Below are 26419 nucleotides of genomic sequence, written 5' to 3'. Positions count from 1 at the left end.
CGCAATTTTTTGGAGAACAAATAGCATTTCCTAAGGTTTCACCCATGACATGTTTTAAAATGCGGTTCAAAACATGATGTTGGCAGCCAACATGTTTTGCTTTAGGTAAATTCAGCAATTTCTGCTGACGCTGTAGAATAAGTACAACTCCAGATTTTCCTGCCAGTATTCACAGCCGTTGTATCCGTTACAATTATATTTATTGATGCCCACAATTCAAAACAATCCAGAATATTTTATACCTATGGCAATTGTTTGCGCTCTCAAATTTTCCAGGGTTATTACCCCCAATATGACTTCTTTTTCAGCGTTTTTAATTAATACCACTTGCAGTTCCACATTAGACGAGAGAGGTTTTGCCGAGGAATAAGGGAAAGACATATTGGACTGACTGGACTCCTTTTTTGTTTACAGGGATGGTCTGGTACGCATTTCGACGTGGTGTATCCCACATTTCCGCCACTTATTTTTCATGCAGCTGCTTATCTTCCCCGCAAAGAAACTCTACATTTGTACAGGTGATGTCAAATATGCCAGCAAAAGTTACTTTTTCATCTTTCTGACTAGAGCGTTTTATAGTCCCGTGTTCAGATATTAAATTTTCCACTCTTCTTATTATAGGCTTAAATTTATGATCATTTTAAATCTGCTTTTGCGACGCTTCTCGGTTTTTTCAAGATAATGGTATCTGCCAATAATAGCATTTTTCAAAGGTATTTTGCAGTGATTCTCCAACGATGCTTTTATACATGGGGTGCTTTTCCGTGTTATAAACATTTAACAACGCGATGACGTCCATTTTTATTACGGTAAATAATATATAGTATCAAGTTGGTAAATGTTATTGTATTTTTAGTTACGGATAATTTTCAACTTATGTCAGATTTAGTATAAATAACGCAGTTTCTTAATGAGAGTATGTATAAAAAAGGTGTTGGGGTAGATCTGCCTTAGTCAGTTAACAAAAGGAAATATTCACAACACCCATAGTTGAATAGCCTTTTCAAATCTTACCAGATTATCTACAAATGAGAATTTTTATTACTACCGGTATTTGATATCATAAAAGCTATCGAAATTCTGCAACTGCAAAAATATGTTTTTCAGCTCAACTAAACATGCAATCATATCTTACTTTCACTATAAATTAATGTTTGCAAAAGTTAGTAGTTAGTTCGTTAGTAATGTTTGCAAAAATAAGTTATAACTTTGTTATGATAAGTTGTCATTTGATTAAAATAAGTTATAATTTGTTATAATTTGATGTTAGGGTCTAGAACTGTGGTTTTCAGTTCTAAACCTTAACTTCAAATTATAACAATTTATTTTTTGTAAAAGAACTCATAATAAAAGCACGAGGAAGGTAATTACGTTGCAATACAAAATAGCTGTCACACTGGAGAATGATTTCTCCTCTTACGTTTATACTTACGCAAGCGCTCTTCATAAAAGCGCTTGCGCAAGCTTAACTTTATGAGAGCAATTACTTTATTGGGAAACAAAAAGCAAGGTTTTTATGGAAGCTAAATAGGAAAATAGTCATTCAGGCGTAATTCGGAGGTTTATTATTGATAATTTTATCGCTGAATCCAACAGCATTTGAAAACTTTTGATAATTACTGAAGAAAAAGTGTGGTTGTCGTGAATAAAGTCTTCAGGATGTAATTAGCGTGTACGAAGGTGTTAATATTTATAGGAGCTAATGTATGTAGGTGTTAATGTATATAATTGTTATTGCATTAAGTGTATAAAAAGAGAGTGTATTTTGTAAAATGTATTGGTTCGCAGTCAGATGTAAAATATATTATAAAGTTCAAAAAATGACTCTTTAGTGTCTCAGGGAATGTCTAAATAATTCTCCACACTATTTGGTGGCGACTACTGCCAGGACGAACGAATCCTACGAGTTAGCGAAGAATGGACCAAGAGCAAACTTACCAGAGAGAAATCAACATGATAAGAATAAACATTAAAAGCATAGAACGCAACACAATTAATGGCGACAAATCAAGCATAATCTTAGCGCTAGACAAAATAACAATTTTATTGGGAAGATTTGAAATGGCATAGGATGAGCTGACCAGAAAAATGCTTGACGACGACGAAAACATCGATTCGGTAGAAGAATGGCTTTCAAAACCAGTAATGGAAGTAGAAGCAGCGATTGAAATCAAAAACAAAATGGTGGACAAGTTGGATTTGATAAACAAAGACGAATGCGTCAGAAAATTCGAGTATGAAAAACAAATCATGGAACAGCAGTTAACGATTCAAAAAGAAGCAGAACAAGCCTCATTGAGAAAACTTCAAAGCGAAGAAGAATGGTATCTAAAGAAACTAAAAATGAAAGAAACATTGCGTAAATCTCTTGGAAACGAAAAAGAAGCCACTCAACAATCCGTCAAGCTTCAAAAGTACACAATCACAAAATTTAATGACGATTATAAAGACTGGTTACGATTTCGGAATTAATTCACGGTAGAAGTCGACAACTCAAACATATCAAACATCAGCAAATTCAACTACTTACTGGAACTCCTCGAAGGAAAGCCCAGAGAGGACATACTTGGTTTACCACATTCGTTGGAGGGATACGATGAAGCTAAACGCATACTACAAGAAACTTACGGAAAAGATATTTGGGTTCACAAAGGATTGATCAAAGATTTGGAAGGATTGACGGCTATACACAGCACGCACAAGATCAAAGAAGTTCACGACTTTTACAACAAGCTTGCGAGAACTGTACGAAAATTGAAAACTATGCAGAAACTACAAACGGCTCAATCATTCGTGTATTCGTTGATGGATAAACTTGGACCAGTTTGTGAAATACTCACACAAAACGATGATAGATGGGAAGAATGGGGACTGGAGCAACTTGTCGAAAAGTTGCAAAAGTACATTGAAAGGAATCCGTTGAACTCAACTTTTAACTCAAGCGACGAACAAACAAAGGGCAATAAAAAGAACGCAAATGTGCAGTCAAGGTCCTATGAACATCGAAGCACTACATTCAAACAATACAATGGCGGTCTTTATGACAAAAAAATCATGGCAAATAGTGGTAAGCATGAATGTATCTACTGTGGGTTACAAAATCACAAAAGCGAGGATTGTACAAAAGTGCTAACTGTTGCAAGACGCAGGGAGATTTTAACAAGCAAAAGATTATGTTAGAACTGCATTGGTTACGGACACTCGGCGGCAGATTGTAAATCAAGAGGATGCAGAAAGTGCAACAAAAAATATCACACGTCCATTTGTCAAGATGGGAACGCAACAAAGGATGGTAAAATGAAAGACAAAAAAGAGACCATGGGAGCGGTGCTTAATGCAAGTACAACTATTCACCCAACAGTGATCGCAAAAGTTAATGGCGAAAAAGCAAGAATAATGTTGGATACGGGCGCTGGAAGTTCCTATATATGTACAAACTTGATAACAAAACTGAAGCTGAAACCTACACGAAAAGAATATAAAAGCGTGTGGAAATCTATAACGTTACGATAGTATCAACAACGATACCGGAATTTAGCATCAAAGTTGAATGCACTAACGCAGAAAAGGAAACACTCACCTTTTTACCCAATCCGATGATCAAGGGTGTTAAGAAGAAATTTGCAAAATTGAGGAGACTGAAATTTAGCGATGATGAAGGGAGTGACGAACTTCAACCTGTTCACATTATACTCGGTGCTGCTGATTATCAACGTGTAAAAACCACGGAGCCGGTAGTTCTCGGAAAAAATCCGGATAAAGATCCAGGAGCCGAATTAACTATGTTGGGATGGACTCTTTCTGGGAGACGAACACAATTGAGTTCTGGTATTGATAATAGTTTCTTATTGAACACTGGTCTCGATGAGTTCGAGCAAATGTGTGGTTTAGAAGTACTTGGATTATCAGACACAAACAGCGAGTCAATTTTCCACCAAGACTTCAGCAAAAAACTGCATCAAACCGACGAAGGTTACTATGAAACCAGAATGCCGTGGAAAAAGGGTATTGTTAAACTGTCAAACAACAGAAATCTGGCTCTTAAAAGATTGGGAAGTGTAACAACTCAATTGAAAAAACTTAAAAAACTAGAACAGTATAATGATATAATGATGGAACAGTTCAATGAGGGAATATTGGAAATGGTACCAGAAAAACCTACGGGAGAAATTATTCACTACGTTCCTCATCAAGCGGTAATCAAAGAAAATGCTGAGTCAACGAAAATGAGAATTGTTTATGATTGTTCAGCTAGGAAAGACGCTCAACCACCTTCATTAAATGACTGTCTAGAAGTGGGACCATCGCTGCAACCGTTAATATTTGACATACTCATACGAAATCGGAGGAATAAACTCTGCGTTTTAGCTGATGTAAAGAAGGGATTTCTACAAATTAGAATACACAAAGTGGATAGAGACTTAAAACGCTTAATTTGGTATAAGGACTTAAAGAAAATGGAATTAACGGAGTTACGATTTACAAAGGTGATTTTTGGTTCAAGTTCAAGTCCTTACATTCTCAGCACCACGATTAAAAAGCATATATCAAAATACAAGGACATTTATCCAAAAACGGTGCTTGCTTTGGAAGAAGATACTTATGTCGATGGTATACAAAAAGGTGGAGAAACGGAAGAGGAACTTATCAGGTTTAAAAATGAATCAACTATTGATTGACTTTACTGCATGCATCACTATCGGAAATAAAGAAGTGATAACAAAAAGGATAATGCTATCCGCTATCAACAGTGTCTTTGACGTATTGGGATTTAGTGCACCTGTTTTAATCACTGGAAAAATACTATACAGTCGACTATGCTTATTAAAACTCGTATGGGATCAACAAATTCCAAATGAACTTTCAGAAGAATGGAAAACCTGGATGAAGGCAATTAGAATTAAAAGAACTATTTCAATACCGAGGAGCGTTTTGTCTGAAAGAATCATTGAAATGGAGCTCCATGGGTTTTCAGACGCAAGTAAATTAGCAGTATGTGCATGCATCTACATTGCAGCGAGCCATCAATATTCAAAAATAAGCAACCTACTTGTAGCAAAAGCACGGATTGCACCAAGGGATCTTAGTATTCCGAGACTGGAGCTGGTAGCGGCGCACACCTTGAGCAAGTTAATAAATCATGTTAGGAAGACGTTAAACAAGTATAATGTTATTGAAGTATATCATTTGGTTGACAGTACTGCGGTACTTTACTGTTTAAAAGAAAGGGGCAGTTGGTCACAGTTTGTCAGGAACCGAGTTCAACAGATACTATTGAATGGAGAAGTAAAATGGCTTTATGTCCCAACAAAAGAAAACCCAAGTGATCTCGGAACAAGAGGAGTGAGTCCTGAGAAATTATCAAGTTTGTGGCTCAATGGACCTACATGGTTGAAACACAAGGAAAATTGGCCAATCCAATCAGAAATAATCGAAGCGCCGAATGCATCATGTGAAACTATTAGTGTGAAAGAGAACGTCGGTATGGCAACTGAAGAAATAAAGGGACTTCATATATTTAAAGAAATGTTGAGTAAACACAAGTATTGGAATATCATCTTTCATAAAAATGTTTATTTACAATTGTCGGAATAAAGAAAAAATAACAGAACCACTGGAAGCTGAAGAGATGATAGAAGCGGAGTTGATGAATCTTAAGTTACTACAAGAAGCTGTTGCAATAAAGTCCGATGTGGAACTTAAACAGGATGAAAAACAGCTTTGGAGATGTCACGGAAAAGTCTCTGGGTATAATCCAATATTTGTACCAAAAGGATTTCAACTAACTCAAAGAATTATTGAGCATTATCACGCGAAAACGTTACACGGGGGAGTAGGAGATACCATGAGTAGCATAAGAGAAAGATTTTGGATACCGAATTTAAGAGTTGCCGTAAAAAAGGTCATTCGTGAATGCAATCTATGAAAGAGATATAGAGTGAAACCGCTGTTACCGCCAACGAGAGTAATGTTACCACGCTTTAGAACTGAGGATTTCGAACCGTTTACGGTTACAGGTGTTGATTTTGCCGGTCCGCTAAAGTATAAAGCGGCAGAAAAGTTGGTCGAAAAATGTTATGTTGCACTCTTTATATGCGCATATACAAAAGCTGTCTACCTTAGACTTTGTCATGATCTATCGGCAGGAGAATTTCAGAGAATTTTAAAAGAATTTGTTGCAAGAAAAGGACCACCACAAATGATAATTAGTGATAACGCAAAGACATTTGTGGGAACAGGGAAGTGGTTACTAACACTTAAGAAGGATGAAAATCTCGCAAACTACCTTGCTACCACAGCCATAAAATGGAGGTTTAATTTATCAAGAGCGCCGTGGTGGGGAGGTTTGTTTGAAAGATTAATTGGAATAATGAAGAAAAGTTTGTCAAAAACAATCGGTAAGGGCATCCTGAGCTTCTTTGAATTGGAAGAATTGTTGGATGTGGAATGCGCTATGAACTATAGGCCACTTTGTTACCAAGGTGACCAATTCGATAATCAAGTATTGACGCCAAATGTATTAATGAGGGGGAGACCTGCAGTTTTGCTTGAAGAAGATATCGATTTAATAACAAGGGACGATTGCGCACTACGGAGAGTCAAGTTTGTGAAAAATTATAAGGATAACTTAAGGAAAAGATGGATGAGCGAGTACGTGCACGCAAAAGAAGAAAGACAACAAGCAAGGGAAAAGTGAGGCAACGTGAAACTCCCAGGTGTCGGAAGTATGGTGCTCATTAAAGACGATGTGAAGGACAAGGCACTTCTCAACATCGGTCGAATTGAAAACAACATTAAAAGGAAAGATGGAGTTATTCGTGGCTTTAAAATACGCCTGGGAAATGGTTATGTAATTGAACGACCAATTCAGTTGGTGTGTGACTTGGAAATGAGCTGTGGGGCAGAAAGCGAAATCGAATCGGACGAGAATTTGGAAACCAGAGCCGAAGAGGATACCTTGAAAAGAGAAACGAGACTGATGAAATTGGATGCAAGACAAAAGATCAATTACATCATGGAAGACGAGATGGAAGATAGCTGATTAAAGCCGAAGTCTCAGCTTTAATAGGGGGAGGGTGTCGTGAATAAAGTCTTCAGGATTTAATTAGCGTGTACGAAGGTGTTAATGTTTATAGGTGCTAATGTGTGTAGGTGTTAATGTTTATAGGTGCTAATGTATGTAGGTGTTAATGTTTATAGGTGCTAATGTATGTAGGTGTTAATGTATGTAATTGTTATTGCATTAAATGTATAAAAAGAGAGTGTATTTTGTAAAATGTATTGATTAGCAGTCAGATGTAAAATATATTATCAAGTTCAAAAAGTGACTCTTTAGTGTCTCAGGGAAAGTCTAAATAATTCCCCACATCGTTTTTCTGCAATGTGCGCCACAAATTGTTATTGGATTTTGATTAAAATTCTCCATTTCAAACACGGCAAGTGTTCTTTAGTTTTTACAACTTTACGGAAATTTTTAACTGTCAATACCTTTTTTACAATTTTCAACTATTTCAATGCTAACTATGAATAATTGTTCGAATTACCCCCCTTTAAATTATAAAAGCTATAAAAATGTTCAAAAATATCAAAGTATTAAATATTAATTTATTTCAATGATCCAGCGTTTTAACAGCTCCGATTGTCTTTGCCAGTGGTTCGTGTTTTTCGGAAAACTTAATTACTCCTGTTTAACTAGATACAACCTATGTGTTTACAGTGGCGTATCTAGGGTAGGGCAGGTAGGGCACGTGCCATGGGCGCCAGCCTGAAAGGGGCGCAAAAGAGGCTTGGTTGCGATACAATAAGCGAGAATTATATAAAATAAATTAAGAAATAATATATCATATAAAATAAATATATTATATAAAATAAAGTTTGTGTCATCATTTATTAAAAAATTGTAATTAAGCACTTTATGTGGGGGAAGAGGGGCGCGAGATCGGTGTTTGCCCCAGGCGCTATTTACCCTAGGTACGCCACTGTGTGTTTATTTACCAAGTCAGTACAAGCATCTAATTTCTCAAGCAAAAAGAAAACCTCAATACAACGTTTTCTCTATGAAACGAAGAAGGATTCAATACTTTGATGAAAACTATTAGAACTTTACTGATTATGCTTTTAATAGTAGTTTTCAGTTTCGATTGAGAAAAAGATTTAGTTGAGTTATTTAAATTCAGTAAGAGTTTCTGAGACTAGATGTTTTAGGACGTTCATTATTACACCTGGCAAAAAAATTGGCTTAATGAAATGACAGATGCATGGAAAAGTTTGACCTCAGTTTACTATTAAAACCATGTCTTTTCTCAATTAAATTAGCCGCTTTTTAAGCGTTTTTGCCCGTTAAAAGTTTTATTGAACTAAAATAGTTCAACTTAATTTTCAACAAATATGAGTATATGAAATATGAGTACTATAGAAAATTTAGTGAAAAAAAGTTTATGTTTTCTTGAATAAACTCAGAGCCTCTTCATTTATAAGTTGTAAGCACAGGGAAGAGGGGGGCTCAGAGTTTAGATTCTTCTGCTAAGAGAGTTGGTTTTAACAAACGATGATTTTTTTAAATGATGATTTGGTTGGCATGATAAGAGTTTATTCTTAACTGTTTGCTTGTTTAATGTTAGTGTTATTTGAGCTAATGAATTTTTCTTCTCCGTAAAGAGTGAAGATGAGTAGTAAGAATAAGTCTAATCAGGGCTGGCTTCAAAACATTGGGGACCCGGCGCAAAAAAAGCTTTAAGGCTCTTTTTTTCAAAACATAATAGTAGCATAAAACCTGGGAGCACAGCATCTACTTATCATCTATTAAGGTTTATTTTTAGAGTTCCTCTTAGAAAACTAAGATGTTTTCAAAATACGACGGTTTTATTGTTGCAAAAAATAAACATTTTTAATTGAAACGAAATTTTGGAACTTTTTTTGAAGCAAACTTGTCTATCAGAGAAGTAAAGTCCAGTTAATCGTAAACTTCTCTTTCATTAGCCAGTAATCCAAAACCGGATAAACGTTCTTTCCTCATGGTCTAACGCAATTACGTTTTGATTAGCTTCAATATGGAGAAGCTGCGTTCTGCAGTAGCCACAGATACTGGACTTCTTAGTATTATCTTAAGAGCAATATAAATATTCAAATAGAATTCAGCAAAATAATCTCGCGCAATAAACGTTGGTACATCAATGAGAGATCTGACGTCTTTTTGTTGAGCCAAACAGATGTTTCGCAGCTCACCAGCTAATTTTGTTGCATCTATATCTGATTTATTGGACGTAGAGTCCGTCAAAGCAACTTGCAGGTTCGTGGAAAAACTCATGATATATTTGAGCGAGTTTTCATTTGCTGAAAATTATATAAGAAAATGAATTTGATATTGAAGTTTTCCAACATCGAAAATGGTTTTTGAGCAGTTGTTGAGCCATGCCAATTAACCGAATAAAGTATTCAACAACAAATTGCTCTTTTGCACCAGGAACTTGTTCGTCAAGCACTTCATAATCAAACTGTCGTTTTTTTTTTACGCATTTTTTTACAAAAATGTTCTGAAGAAGAACATATATTTAATAATAGTAATAATAATATATCTTTATAAGACGATATATTATTATAAAGTATTTATTTTTTGTTAATATCTATGAATATTGTTAACCCTTATTACAATATATATAATGTATATAGCTTATATACGTACAGATCCTTAATAATATATCAATCTAACAAAAGAGCTACGTATGAATTGTAATTATATAACGCCATTCTTATCATTTAGTGGTTTTAAAGTTATGCCAAAATTAAGGCAGCTTACAGTAAACGTAACTTTTCTTGCTTAAATTTAGGTGAGCAAGTTTCTAAAAAGTTTGATGAATACCATTTCAGTTTGGTAAATACCGATACTTTAGGGCTGTACTTTTCCATCGTAAACTTTTTTCCTCCAAACAGTTTAGAAGATCGTTCTTAGGGTTTTATATCAATAAAACGTCTTCAGAAAATCCTTAACATATGACAAGGTTTTTTGCAAATTAGCAATTTTCTTCAATTATCCAAAGTGAAACTATATTCGGTTTTCTTTTCTTTTTTTTTTTGTAAATAACGACTTAATTGCATGTTTTACGACAAAATCTTTTTTGGCGAGTTGAAAAATCTGGTTAGATGAAAATTGGAAAATATATAATTGTAAAAATCGAAAATATATTTTTGATATGGAGAAAATCGGAATTTTTTAACCACAGATCTAGACCGTAAATACACATTATCATAAAGTATTTTTTTGGAAAAGAACTCGAAATAATAGCATGAGATAATTAAGTTTTTGCAATTCGAAAAAGTTTTTGCGCTTGAGAATAATTATTCCTCTTAAAGTTATGCTTACGCAACCGCTCTTCTTAAAAGCCCAAGCGTAAGTATAATCTTATGAAGGACAATTAGTTTAATGGGGAGCACAAAGAAAAGTTTTTGGAGAGGCTAAACAATTGTTTTTTATTCACAAATAGAGTTGGCCCTACTTGACGTTCTCTTCTCCACCCCCCACCCCACCCTCCCGAATTTTATGATTGATTCTCATAGAGAATTTTCATAATGAATAAGAATCGTATAAAAACCTCTAATCTGAAGTTGAAAATACAAAAAAATACCACAGATCGCTAATATTCGCCATCTTGAATTAACTTAACGATGGATTTTCTTTTCATCCACATACAATTGCCTGCCTGGTTTCTACCATAAAAAAACGTTATTTTGGTTTATTATTGACGCAAAAATTCTTTCTAGGGTTATCAGAGAGACAAACGAGCTATAAAAAACATTCTTTTGAAACGTGATTAAATTTTGTAAATTATTATTAACGGAAATTTTGACTATGTTTTTGTTAAAAATCTTTATTATTGTAAAGAAAAAAAGTATTTGAAAAGATGAACTTTCATCGAATAGTGAAAATGGAATTTCTTAATCTTCTTTGCAAAAAAAGAATGTTTTTTGAAGCGTTGTTTTTTATATGGCAGATGTAAAAAAATTAACTTTCAAAAGAGATTAACTTGAAGCATTTAAAGATATTCAATAGTTTAAAATGTATATTTTTTGAAAAAAACAGTGTTAGTTGTTTCAAAGTTCATTAAGTTTATAATCAATAAAAGAACTTTTCAGGCTATTTAATAAAAGTTTAAAAGATATTTTAGACAAAAGAATTGTCCAGCTAAAACAAACTTACGTGATAATAAATTTATGCGATGAATTCCCATAACGTACTATTTCTCGATATCATTATTACAATAAATAAAAACCAGGTTAATAATGCTTCAAACATAAGTTTTAAAACAAAAAGTTTATTATTCAAATTGGCGAATCTTAGCGATTTGTTGTATATTTTTGTACTTTCAACTTCAGATTAGAGCTTTTTCATTTGAATTTGTGACCTATGTTTTTTACCATTATTTATCAGTACAAGATTCTCTATGAGAATCAATCATAAAATTGGGCGGAGCGAGAAAGTCGAGGAGCGCCAAGAGAGTTTTAGTTTTTCCAACATATTAATTTTTAAATGATGATTTTGTTGGTATGATATGGGTTAGTACTTAACTATTTGCTTATCAAATGTTAGTGTTTTTTCAGCTTATGAACTTCTCTATAAAAAGTGAAGATAAGTAATATAAATCATTTTAATCCGACAAAAAAGAATGTGATTCCTATTAGCTGTTTTATAAATAGAATTTTGTCTAATACATACATACATACATACATACATACACACATGCATACATACATACATACATACATACATACATACATACATACATACATACATACATACATACATACATACATACATACATACATACATACATACATACATACATACATACATACATACATACATACATACATACATACATACATACATACATACATACATACATACATACATACATACATACATACATACATACATACATACATACATACATACATACATACATACATACATACATACATACATACATACATACATACATACATACATACATACATACATACATACATACATACATACATACATACATACATACATCCTGATTTAAATAATGCTTTTGAAAGCATTATTTTAATCAGAATTATGTCTTGCTAAAGAGACCAAAAATAAATGAGGCAATTTATATATGGTCTCTTTTAAAATAATGATTATTATGATTTTTATTATTGATTGATACGCATTTAAAAGTCTTATCTTAAATGTTTTTTATAATAACATATACGTAAAGATAATATAAAAAGAGATTTAAGTTCCTAATGATAAACGTAGACTTATGATTAATAGAAATGTAAGTATTGGCGGAAATGAAAGTAAATTACATTAAAGCAATAAATTGAAAGAACCTTAAACAAGCTTGTTCTCTTGATTTAAGACCATCGTAATTCTACTAATTTTTTTTTTTTCTTTACTTACAGAAATAATTTTAAAAAAAAAGTTAAAGAAAGTATAAAACTATTCGTTTTATTAAAACTGAAATTTAATGACAAAATGTTTTAAAAAACAATTAGTAATTAATTGAATACAGTAATGCATAAAAAATGATTATTACTAAACTTCCCTTGAACCCTAAAGCTAATTGAATGTAACTTATTTTATATTTCATTAGGTTTTAAAAATAAATTAGTAACAAAATATTATATCAATTTTTATCTTTAACTTAAGTTAGCTAACATTTTTATCTTCATTGCTATGGTTAAATTTTATTATTATTGCTAACCTTATTATTGTTCTTATTATTACTTTTATTATCATTATTGTTATTATAATTATTATTGCTATTATTATTATTATCATTATTATTAATACTAATTATTATTATTACTATTATTACTATTACTATTTTTATTATTATTATTATTATTATTTTTTTTTTTTTCTTATTGTTATTTATATTATTTATATTATTATTATTATTATTATTATTAATATTATTATCATTACTATCATTATTATTATGATTATTATTATCATTATTATTATTATAATTATTATTGCTATTATTATTATTATTATTATTATTATTATTATTATTATTATTATTATTATTATTCTTATTATTATTGTTATTATTATTATTATTATTATTATTATTATTATTATTATTATTATTATTATTATTATTATTATTATTAATATTATTATTATCATTATTATTATTATTATCATTATTATTACTGTTATTATTATGATTATTATCATTATTATTATAATTATTAGTATTATTATATTTTTGTTATATAATTATTATCATTACTATTATTGCTATTATTTTCAATTTTAAGTTTTTATTATTATTATTAATTTTTTTTTATTAGTAGGAAAAGTTTAGTAATGTATTTGAAAAAATTTTTCTTCAACTTGAAAATGTAACAAACAACAATAAACATTAACAAAATAAAGAAAACTCAGCAGTAAAGTAGTTATGCTGTTTAATCATTTGAAGATAAATTAGATTAATAATTATATTTAGCTTTCATTAATATGAAAAAGCAAGAAAGATTTTATGAAGCAATTATATCTTGGCATAATGCACTTGAGAAAGCTGATAGTGATAAACCACTCATTGGTGATTCGGACCATCCTTCGATTCTTTACAATAAAGCCCTTGCATATGAAAAGCTAGGACTTGTGTATTTAGCTCGGAAATGTTATAAAGAGGTTTTAAAAAAACAACCTCATCACATTGAAGCTAAAAAACAATTCAAGACATACCAGAAAATCCAAGAAAACTATAAATTAGAAACAATGCAGAGTAGTGTACAGCAATTTGTAATGTTAGAAGGTCTACGAAATAAGGAAACAAAATTTCGCATTTTAAAAGAGATAGAAAAAATTGAATATGGAACTTTGGTGAAGCATTATGCTTACAAAAAAGCTGCAGAAGAAGTAAAGACTTTAGTAATCATTCTAAACGGTCTTGGCTATTTAACAACTAAAATGGGAGACTTAAGCTGCACAAAGGAAGGAGAGTTGAATGTTAAACTCAGATACTACACGGATGCGGCAGTATTTTATCAACATGTTATAACTATATTAGATGAAAAGCTTATAACAATAACCTCTGAGGATAAAAATGCATTTTTAACACAACAACAGATAAATCCGCGCAAGAATTTAAGTCACTTACAAGAACTAATATTCTCAGCAATCAGTGGAGTTAAAGAGTCAATGCCATTTGTTCAACAAGAAGATAATAATAAACAGTCGTTGAAAACATTACGGAATGACATAGATCGAAAGCTACAAAGAGCAGAATTTTCTCGAAAACAAACAATTAATAATCTGGAACAAAAACAAAAACATCAGGCATCATATGTAGAAGAAGTAAGCAAATTATTTAAGTTGATAGCTGATGACATGCAAAAGTTTTTAGGCAAACTATATGGTGACAGTGAGCAGGAGATCGGTAGGCCACCTTGTAAATATGCAGTAATAGGACTAGGTTCAATGGCACTGCGGCAGATGACTCCATATTCAGACTTAGAATTTGCTATTCTTACAGAAAATGAGGATTACAAACAAAGTAAAGATCATAAAGTTAAAGAGTATTTTCAGATTTTAAGCCATATTGTAAACTTTAAGATAATTAATTTAGGAGAAAGTATTATTCCTGCAAGTAAATACTATGTAGACTTGAGCCATTTAGTCCATAGAGGAGTAAATTTTGATCTAGGAGGTAAAACTCCTCTTGGTAGGATAGATAATGACAAACAATATGAGTTGGTGCAAACAATAGATGGAATGCTGGCTTATGTGCGTAATAAAAACGATTGGGCAGGTCATATAGATAAGAACTTACCATATATATTAGAAAATGTTTGTTATGTGCATGGCAATAAGCAGCTTGTTATTAGCTATAAAGAAGAGGTTACAAAGTTTTTGACCAGTAAAAGTGAAAGTGATGAGCAAGGTAGATTAAACTGTGAGATAAGGGCCATAAAGTTGTTAAAAGAAGGTACGGTAGAACTTAGTTATCTTCAACAAACACCAGGTTTAAACTTTAAAGAAACTCTTTTTGAAGGAGATCTTTATAAGCTGGCACCAAACTTAGGTGTTGAAGATGAAGGGAGGTTATTTGATGTTAAGCAGGAAATTTATCGTTTACCTGACCGCCTAATATACAATCTTGGTCTATATTACGGTATAAAAGGAGATAGTAACTGGGATATAGTTGATAAATTAAAAGATGAAAACATTATTTCCCCAGAAGCAGCATTTAATTTAAAAAACGCCATAACATTTGCTACTACCCTCAGATTAAAGACCTACTCTTACCATAAAGCACAAAAAGAGGATATGTCTATTTTTAGTAAATCTGCTAACTCCGAGTCTGAAAGTACAGAACAAGCTAAGCAAATATTTCACTTATCTGAGGACGACTTGAGAGAACAAGGTGGCTTATTTGAGTATTTTTATACAGCACTGCCATTATATGTCAGATTAGAGACCTTCTGTACTGAATATAAACAACTGGCTAATGCAGATCGTCAAACTTTTTTTCAAGGCATTGATTTTTACGTAGATGATCATGCTAATAAGGGGCTTATCTATTATCGTTTAGCGCAATATAAAAAAGCTCTCAGTAATTTAGAACAAGCTTTGAATGAGCCAAAAAACTGTTACAACTTAAATTTAAAAACTTTTTTAGGAATATGTTACGATAGAGTTAATGACTATAATAGAGCAATTGAATGGTTCGTAAGTTGTTTAGATAAGTTTAAACCAATTGACCTGAACAAACCTCATCCAGTTGTGGCAAGATCTTTAGATAATCTAGGGTTAGCTTATTGTGCTAAAGGACAATATGATCAAGCAATGGAGCATTTTAAGACTGCTCTAAAAATTGAGAATGAAATCTACAACAAAAAATGTAATCCAGTCGTGGGTAAAACTTTGAATAACTTAGGTGTAGCATGTTATTATAAAGGACATTATGATCATGCAACTAATTATTTTGAGGATAGCCTAAAAATGAGGAAACAAATCTACAAAAAAAAACCCCATCTTGATGTGGCAGGCTCTTTGTGTAACCTAGGGTTAGCCTATTGTGCTAAAGGACAACATGATCAGGCAATAACGTATCATGAGAGTAATCTAAAAATGGTACAACTGTTCTACAAAGAGGAACCTCATCCACATGTGGCTAACTCTTTAAATAACTTAGGTAATGCTTATAGTGCTAAAGAACAATATGATCAGGCAATTAAGTATTATCTTGATAGCCTAAAAATGAAGAAACAGATCTACAAAGAAGAACCTCATTCAAGTGTGGCTGCCTCTTTAAATAATTTAGGACTGGCTTATAGTGCTAAAACACAATATGATCAGGCAAATAAGTATTTTGATGACAGCCAAAACATGATGAAGTTGATCTACAAGGAAGAGTCTCATCCAGATGTGGCTGTTTATTTTAATAACCTTGGGATTGCTCATGAAGTTAAAGGAAAATATGATCAGGCAATTAAGTATTATAAGGATAGCTTAAGTATGATGAAACTGATATACAAAGAAGAGCCTCATTCAGGTTTGACTACCACTTTAAACAACCTAGGGTTAGTTTATTGTTCTAAGGGACAACATGATCAGGCAATTAAGTATTTTGAGGATAGCTTAAATATGGCGAAGCTGATCTACATGGATAAACTTCATCCAGATATAGCTGATTCTTTAAATAACCTGGGAAATGCTTACAAAGCTAAAGGACAATACGACAAGGCAATTAAGTTTCATGAAGAAAGTCTAAAAACGAACAAACTTATCTACAACGAAGAACCTCATTTAAATACAGCCAGATCTTTGACAAATCTAGGATTAACTTATTATAATAAAGGACAATACGATAAGGCAATTAAGTTTCATGAGGATAGTCTTAAAATGAAGAATCTGATTTATAAAGAGGAATCTCATCCAGATGTGGCTACCACATTAAATAACCTAGGATTAGCTTATCATAAAAAAAGAAAATACGATCAGGCAATTAAGTACCATGAGGATAGTCTAAATATGATGAAACTGATCTTCAAGGAAATTTCTCATCCAGGTGTGGCTAGGTCTTTCAATAACCTCGGGTTAGCTTATTACAAAAAAAAGCAATACGATCAGGCAATTTATTATCATGATAATAGCCTAAGTATGATGAAACTAATCTACAAGGATGAACCTCATCCCGATCTGGCTGACTGTTATAATAGTCTTGGTTTAGATTACAGTGCTAAACGACAATATGATCAAGCAATAAAGTACCATGAGGATTGCCTAAACATGATGAAATTGATCTACAATGAGGAACCTCATCCAAATATCGCTAATTCTTTAAATAATTTAGGAATTGCTTATAGTGCTAAAGAACAATATGATCTGGCAATTAAATATTATCTTGAGAGCCAAAAAATGAAGAAACAGATCTACAAAGAAGAACCTCATTCAAGTGTGGCTGCCACTTTAAATAATTTAGGACTAGCTTATTGTGCTAAAAAACAATATAATCAGGCAAATAAGTATTTTAACAAATGCTTAAAAATGTTGAAACTAATCCGCCATGAAGAACCTCATACAGATATCGCTGACTGTTATAATAATCTAGGTTTAAGTTATAGTGCTAAAGGACAATGTGATCAGGCAATAAAGTGTCATGAAGATAGTCTTAACATGAAGAAACTCATTTACAAGGAAGAGCCTCATCTTGGTGTTGCTTTGTCTTTAAATAACCTAGGATCAGCTTATCATCATAGAGGACAACACGATCAGGCAATTAATTATCATGAGGATAGTCTAAATATGATGAAACTTATCTACAAGGAAGAACCTTATCCAGATTTGGCAGACTGTTATAATAATCTTGGTTTAGATTATATTGCTAAAGAACAATATGGTCAGGCAATAAAGTATCATGAGTGTTGCCTTAATATGAGGAAACTTATTTACAAGGAAGAGCCTCATCTTGATGTTGCTTCGTCTTTAAATAACCTAGGATCAGCTTATTATAATAAAGGACAACACGATCAGGCAATTATATATCATGAGGATAGTCTAAATATGATGAAACTAATCTACAAGGAAGAAGCTTATCCAGATTTGGCAGACTGTTACAATAATCTAGGTTTAGATTATAGTGCTAAAGGACAATATGATCAGGCACTAAAGTATCATGAGTGTTGCCTTAATATGAGGAAACTTATTTACAAGGAAGAGCCTCATCTTGATGTTGCTTCGTCTTTATATAACCTAGGATCAGCTTATTATAATAAAGGACAATACGATCATGCAATTAAGTGTCATGAAGTTTGTCTAAATATGGAGAAAGTTATATACAAGGAAGAACCTCATCTAGATGTGGCTGGCTGTTATAATAGTCTAGGTTTAGATTATAGTGCTAAAGGACAATATGATCAGGCAATAAGATATTATAAGGATAGCCTAAACATAATGAATCTAATCTGCAACGACGAACCTCACTCTTATGTAATTAACACTTTAAATTACCTAGGTATAGCTTATAGTGCTGTGGGACAACATGATCAGGCAATTAAGTGTCATGAGGATTGCCTGAAAATGAAGAAACTGATCTTCAAAGAAGAACTTCATCCAAGTGTGGCTGGCTCTTTAACTAACCTAGGCAATGCCTATCGTGATAAAGGACAATTTGATCAGGCAATTCTTTATGGCAAACAAGCTTTAGAGATGATATCTAATTTTAATGATTGTCCCTACATAAGTTTGATAAAAAGTGACGTTATAAAAACCACTATGTTATTTGTCAAAAACTATTCTTCAGTTCCTCAAGAAATATCTAAAAAGTTAATTGAATTAACAGGAGAGAGCTATCTTAACATTGAATTATGGCGAGCTGTAGAACAATGCGATAAACGTAAGATACAGGAATTGATTACTGCTGGGGTTGATCTTGATTATATGCCACTTATGACTACTGCTACTACACCATTAATACGAGCAATAGTTAAGGGAGACGTAGAAATGGTCGCTTTAATTTCAGGAAACGCTAATATCAATAAACCTGACAATGACCAAAATAAAGCTAGTCCTTTATATTACTCTTTAGGTTATGGTGGTCAACCTATTAATCAGGAAATTGTTAAATTATTACTTGAGAAAGGTGCTGATGTTAATCAAGCAATGTATGACGGAGATACACCTATGCATATGGCACATTATAAAGGTAATAAGGATGCTATAAAGATATTGATATCGTGTAAAGCTGATATTAATGCCAAAAATAATGAAGGTAAGACACCGTTACATTGTTTATTGGAGAAAGAAAATCTTAGCACAGAAACGAAGCTAGAAATAATAAGAGACTTTTACCAAATATGCGATGATAAAACGATTAAAGATAAAGAAGGTAAAGTTGTAATAGATACTACTCAGTACCATTTCCCAAAGTTAGAGTTACTTTTTTAATTCTGATGAAGTAGTTGAGTCCAATCATCTGTTACAAACTAATACTTACAATATAGCTAGTTATCTAATTGGTCTATGCTCGTTCATTGTCATTTAACTGGATTAGAATAAAGGGATATAATCCGAAGGAAAACCTCGGTCGTGATCCAGAGGGTGCAATATCCCCTGCATGTTTGTTATAAGAGGGAGGGAGGAAATATAGTAAATAATGTCATTGTGTATGTTGTATACGAATATCACCTAGTTCTCGCAACAAAAATAGACTCATGACATTCAATGATGGAAAATTTGGATATTTACAAGAATGGTTTTCACAGATAAAGGATAACTACGCAGAGTAAGATATAATCACGGTAATTAATGATTAAAGAGACTTATTTTCAAAATTAAATGATTTAGATTAATCATTCACAAAATGATAGGACTTGCGTATTTAGATTAAAGATTGCAAGATTTACAGAAATAGAAATTATGTTTTGAAACTTAGTATCAATTCAATTAGGAAAAGATTGGAGGATGACTTTGAAACAGATTGTTTTAGCTACACCAACTAGTGTGAGGAAATCTAATAAATAATAATCGATAATAAATCCAAAATTATTTGATAATATATCCCTAGAGTTTTGCTTTTGTTTGATTCCATATGATAAGTCTTTTAAAGCGGTCATAAAGGAGCTTGATTACGTGAGAGCAGAATAATTTAATAAACAGAAAACATAATAAACAGAAAAGCTACATTTTAAATGTAGAAAAAAGATTTTCGAATTAGGAAAAATATATTAATGATTTTTGATCTCCTACTTTGTAAACGACTAATATTTGGAACGAAGTTCCAAATATATAAAAATCTTTATCTAAAAATCTGAGCAACATTAAAAATGAAATAAAAAATGAAAGCAAACATCAGATATATTTATATGTTGAATAAAAGCAAAGCTTCTAAATTGAAATAGGTTGTAACAATTAAGTAAAGTTTCTGTTCTTAAATATATGTGAGTTGCTTAAGTTATAAATGATTATTTAAAAAACCATCAAAACAATTATTTACGGGATTTGCAAAAACCAAAAACTCTTTTGCAAAAAGAGAATATACTTTGGGAGTATATTTTGAACTTTACAAAGTATTTTGTATAGTTGACGAAAAACTAAAATTAGTTAGGATTGAAATGCATGACGTCATTCCTACCAAGTGGCATAAAAATTATTTAAACAGACTTAATTCGTATATTACGGAAAAAGTAACCTCAAAAGTTAATACTTTTGCTTCTTTTTTTAAATTAAGTTTTTTTAAAGATTTATTTGCGAAATAAATTTGAAATGCAAAAGAAAATAAGAGATGAAAAATATCAAGTTTTTTGAAAACTCAACAAAAACTCAACAGGTCTTTAAAATATTTGTTAACTTTTAACAAAATTTCTTTCTTGATTGATGAAAATGCATCTCACCACTTTGTAGTACCAGATAAGAATATTTTGAACTTTATTTTCTGATCCTTTTTAACATAATGCAAAATAACTTAAATTCAGCTAATTGTTGAGAGTTACAGAATTGTCGAAGCGATTGAAAACTACCCAAATCATTGTTGATAAATTATTTTAAAAAAGCATAATACTAAAAACATCTAAATCCAATAATAAACGTTTGTAAAATTCCATATTGAAGCGGATATTAATTCAAAGTTGTTTATTATAAATATTACTTTATTAGTAACAGAATGCGAAAAAGAGTATTAAACATCACTAGTATCCGTAGATGGTATTCACAGTAAAAGTGAAAATATTCCTACGTGTCAGAGTACCGTAAAACAGGTTGACTTTGATATGCGGGGTGACTGATAATTTTGCCTGAAAATTCAAAACATTTTTGTTTTTCACTTTTTCAAATAGTTTTCAATATTTGATATTTCAATCTTTGAAACATTAAATAATTATTTAATGTTTCAAACGATTAATTCTAGTTTAAAAAGACATTAAGACAAAAATTATCACAAGAAGAACTGCAGAAGAATTCATAAGAACTTATAAACGTAAACCAGGTAATCGATCCTATGCATTCTATCCAGCAGAAGCCAAGCAAAATGTCTTGTTAGATATCTCAACTAACAGAATAAAAATTTTTAAGGCATCCAAAATATAAGTTATATGGTATACCATATGGTACTCTGCACAACATGAGTAAACTAAGACATGAAAAACTTGGTAGGGCAGACCAGATTACAGCCCCATACCGAAGAAAAGATTTCACAAATTATTAGCATCCTGACAGATTGGAAGTTACCTTTGGATAACTTGGATATACGTCTGCTAGTAAAAGACTATGTAGACAGAATGGGTGTTACTGATTTAAAATTTAAAAATAACTTGCCTGGCCCTGATTGGATAAAATCCTTCATTGTTTGCAATAATCTGACTGCTCGAATTACTGACAACGTAAAACCAGGAAGACCTGATATTGATCGAAGTTCAGTATATTTATAATTCGATGAGTTATTCATTACACTTTAAGACATTCCTAATACCAATATATTCATATATGATGAGATAAATGTGAGCGATAATCCAGGCTCTAAAATAGTAGTTTGTAAACGTGGCCTTAAACGCGTAGAAAGAAAAATGCAGCATTCTAAAGGACCTATTAGCATTATGTACTGTGCGAGTGCAGCTGGTCAGTTTCTTTCTCCCATGGTTGTTTATAAAGCTACAAACTGCTGCATAGAGTGGACAAATGGAGGCCCACCTGGAACTATATTCGATAGTTCAAAATCTGGTTGGTTCGACTCGAGAATATTTGAACGTTGGTTCAGGGAAATTTTTATTCCTGAAGCAGCATCTCTTACAGGAACTAAAGTTGTTATTGGGGATAATTTAACTTCACATTTCTCATTTGATATCATCAAAACATGCTTGGAAAATAATATCCGGTTTACATGTTTTATCTCAAATGCCACACATCTGCTACAACCGCTTGATATTGCTGTTTTCAGATCCTTGAAAGTTGAGTGGAAGAAGATTTTAAAAACATGGAGAAGAGAATCACAAATCAAGGGTTCAGTTCCAAAAAACCATTTCCCAGCGCTTTTGACAAAGTTGCAAAATACTCTGAAAGCAGACAACTTAAAAGCGGGATTTGAAGCTTCAGGCATATATCCATTAAATCGAGAAAAAGTATTAAAACGGCTTCCAGATGTCAACAAAAACTATGGCGGTGAGACCATAAAAGAAATATTAAATGAGGGTGTAATAGATATTCTCTTGAAGTACTGTGGCAATGATGCAGCAGGAAAAACCAATAGAAAAAGAGGGGGAAAAATTGCACCAAGAAAATTGATCACAATAGATGACATTGATTACAGACAAACAATCAGAAAACAGAAAAATTCCAAAAAGCAACAAATTTAAGGCAAAAAATCAAAAATAGCTTCAAAGGATATTGAATCTTTGTCTGATTTAGAAGACATTGAAGTCGGTAGTAGTGGTTATCCCAATGAAGGACAAGAAAGATGTTGATTTAAATGAGTCTAATCAAGAAGAACCTGATGTCAAGAATTTTCTAAGTACAGGGTGTTGACATATTGTAGTTTAGCCAGGAAACTAAAAAAAGTGTGAAATTAAATTACATTGGGCAGATTGTTGAGGTTTTACCAACACCCAAAATTCTTTATATGAGGTTCCTAAGGAAAACAGGAGGACCCAAAAATCTGTTTAATAATCCTGTTGCGGAAAACATCGTTTTTCTGTACATTTCTCAAGTATATTGCAACATCTTCAACCACCTAAGGCAAATAATAGTTATTAACTAGAGTTTGCAAATGTAAAAAGTATTGATAAAATCTTTTAAGTGAATCAGATACGCTATCAGAAGATGTAAAAAATATTCATTAAATGATTGACTCAGAACATTTCATTTAAGAAAATTAACACTTTGTCTATGAAACATTTATTTTGCTAGTTAGTACTCTGCAGCAGTTTAGGGGTAATACACTGGACAATTAATTCCTAGTCCGGTTTTAACACCAGCTGTTGTAAAATCTTCAGAAAAGGTGATTTTTAGGTTTTCTTGTTTTGGTATCTTTTTTTATTTTAAATGGAGTTAAACAAGTAAAGTAGATTAGTACTTAATATTTATATACAATTAGTACTTTTTTTTGTTAGTATTATTTTATAACTGCTAATTACAATTACTCTAATGATGCTATTGATATATTATATTGCTATGTTTAGCATATTAACAACAAATTGTTTTTTTGTTCTATTGTCCATTTTGTGGAAACATTTGATGACAAATCTTAAATTTAAAATTTTACCAGTAAAATCTTAAAAATATATTTGTAAATTGTGTTCTTATTTAGTAAAGCTGCAAAAAAATGTATTAATGGCACTTGTTAAGATGGCTTAATTAATAGGTAGGGTGGCTATCTGCGAGTATTTAGCCGGGACAGTCCCGTATTTTTACAAAACGTCCCGTGTCCTTTATTTGACCACATTTGTCCCGTATTTTTGAATTATTTAGTACAAATTTCACTTTTTAATTTTTAATGAAACGTTTTATTTAACGTTTTTTTTAAAAACCAATTAGCAATTTATGATGCCGTCGAATTTCTTTTGAATTTCGAATTTCGTCGTATCATCTAAACCTGTATTGAATGTTTTTTAAAGTGACAAGAAATTATTTATTTTAATATTTAAATTTATATTTGTGACTCCTAAATAAGATTAATATATTGAACTAGTTATATTAAATAAGAATAAGTAAGTAAAAAACATTGTTTTAATTTTTAAATATTCCTCTATTGATCTTTATTTTTGTCTTGACTACTGTCAAAATATGCTTTTTTCGAAAAATAATTCTCCTTTATTCTAATGCATTTCATTTCTTCCCTCAGGCGTTCACTGCTCGTGTGTGACCATTTGGGGAATTTTATATGTCAAAGTTTTTAAATAATATATTAAACTAGTTATATTAAATAAGGTAGTAAATAAAAAATATACAATTAAGATTTTTTTAATTAGTAATTTGACTTTCTTATAGCATCATGTCTGAGAAAAAGAAACGAAAAACTCAATGAAGTGACGAACATGCAACTGAATTTGAATTTATTAAAAAAGTGGTTGGAAACCACAGTAAAGCGTATTGCAATTTATGTTCAGCAGAATTTTCAGTTGAATTTGGAGGTCGAAGTGATATTGTTCAACATATTGATACTAAAAAGCATAAGTCGTCAATTGCTGCTGGATCATCAAACAGGAAAGTAAATGAATTCTTCAAAAAAATAGATGCATCAAATAATGATCTTGAAATTGCTGCTAAAGAAGCAACATTTGCGTATCATACTGCTAAGCATTATTTGTCATTTCGTTCTAATGATTGTACTTCAAAATTAGTACGAAATTTTTTTGAAAAAAGTTTACACTTGGAAAAACTAAAACAGCTGCTGTCATAACACAAGTAATTGCACCGTTTATTGATGGGACAACAAAAAGTGAACTAGAAAAAGCTAGTTTTATAGCTCTCGTAATAGATACTTCCAATCATAAAATCATCAAAATGTTGCCTGTAATTGTAAGATTCTTTAATCCAGTTATTGGTGTTCTTTACAAAACATTTTCACTCCAAATAATTCCAAATGAACAGTCAACAACAATTTCTAATTTAATTTTAGAAATAATTGAAAAACAAAATTTAAAGGAAAAAGTAGTTGCATTCACAGCTGACAATACAAATTTGAATTTTGGTGGAGTCAATCGTAATGGTGTCAATAATGTCTGACGTAAGCTTCAAAACGATTTAAAAAGATTGTTGGAAATGGATGTATGGCTCATATAGCACATAATGCTTCAAATGCAGGATGTGATACGCTTGATATTGATATTGCAGCAATTGTTGTTAAAATTTATAAACATTTTAATATTTACACTGTGAAAACAGAAAAATTCAAACAGTTTTGTGATGAAGTTGATTCATATTATAAACCTTTGATAAACCATTCAAGCACACGCTTTTTAACACTTCAACCTGCAATTTTTCGTTTAATTGAGTTTTACAATCCTTCGAAGGATTACTTTACATCGTTAACAAAGTGTCCACCAGTTATCAAATCTTTTTTGACAACAGTAAAAATAAATTTTAGATGTTATTTGTTGCAAATCAGCCAAAAAATTTCAATGATTCAATAAAACTTATTGAATCATCATCAACAATAAGTTTTGAAGCAGCAAATCAAATGAAAGTATTGAAAGGAAAAATAATAAATAGAAAAGCAATTTGATTGCTACCTAATGATTTCAAACCTGAATTTCAAAAGCTAAGTGAATCTACGAAAAATCAAGTAATAATCAAAGTGAATGATTTTTATGAAACTATTATCAATTATATTCAGTTATGGGAAAATTCAATAGACGGATTGCAAGTTTTTATGTGGATGATAATGAATAAATAACCTGATTGGAAAGATGCACAGTGGGCCAGAATGGCCTACTTTGAGACAAAATTATTAACTAATTTAATATTAGTGCTACATTCATTATTTTTGGCATGAGTATCAATATAAGGTTTGAGCTTCTTATGAAGGCGTTATTTTTATTTAGTTGCTATGGATACCTATTTTTTTGCATAGCAACAACCTACTTTTTGTAGTTGTAGATTTTTTATGTGTGCTATATACACTAAACTTGCCATGAGCATCAGTGTTAGCTCTGCGCCTCTTATTAAGGTGTTATTTTTTATTTCGTTGTTATGGATATCTAATTTTTGTATGGCAACGACCTACTTTTTGTAGTTGCAGACTTATTATGTGTGCTATATATACTAAGTTTGCCACGAACACCAGTGCAAGGTCTGCGCTTCTTGTGTCATATACACTAAATTTGGTAAGAGTACTATAACGAGGTATGCATTTTATATTATAATATTAATTTTGGTTGCTATGGATACCTTATTATGCCTAGCAACAGGCTTTTTATAGTGACAGTCAACTTTATACAAATTTTT

The 26419-nt window shown here is 31.5% G+C and overlaps 1 protein-coding gene across 1 annotated transcript in view; it reads left to right on the top strand.

Moving 5' to 3' along the window:
* LOC149894123 (uncharacterized) overlaps positions 1 to 20037 on the top strand; it is a 67828-nt gene extending 47791 nt beyond the window's left edge. The window contains exons 11-17 of the mRNA XM_090077247.1: positions 2071 to 2414; positions 2514 to 3175; positions 3514 to 4651; positions 4752 to 5533; positions 5598 to 5909; positions 6018 to 6693; positions 13477 to 20037. Coding sequence (XP_089933373.1) covers positions 2071 to 2414; positions 2514 to 3175; positions 3514 to 4651; positions 4752 to 5533; positions 5598 to 5909; positions 6018 to 6693; positions 13477 to 19432 — 9870 coding nt within the window. The 3' untranslated portion in view covers positions 19433 to 20037. The remainder of the gene's footprint in view (positions 1 to 2070; positions 2415 to 2513; positions 3176 to 3513; positions 4652 to 4751; positions 5534 to 5597; positions 5910 to 6017; positions 6694 to 13476) is intronic.
* Positions 20038 to 26419: the final 6382 nt, after the last annotated feature.

Source organism: Hydra viridissima, unplaced genomic scaffold (genome assembly GCF_058129835.1).
Source record: "Hydra viridissima isolate aposymbiotic clone 2 unplaced genomic scaffold, HvirCarnegie_v1 scaffold_1, whole genome shotgun sequence".
Taxonomy (NCBI): Eukaryota; Metazoa; Cnidaria; class Hydrozoa; order Anthoathecata; family Hydridae; genus Hydra; species Hydra viridissima.
The sequence above is the reverse complement of the archived record's forward strand: the minus strand, read 5'-3'. Positions and strand labels throughout refer to the sequence as shown.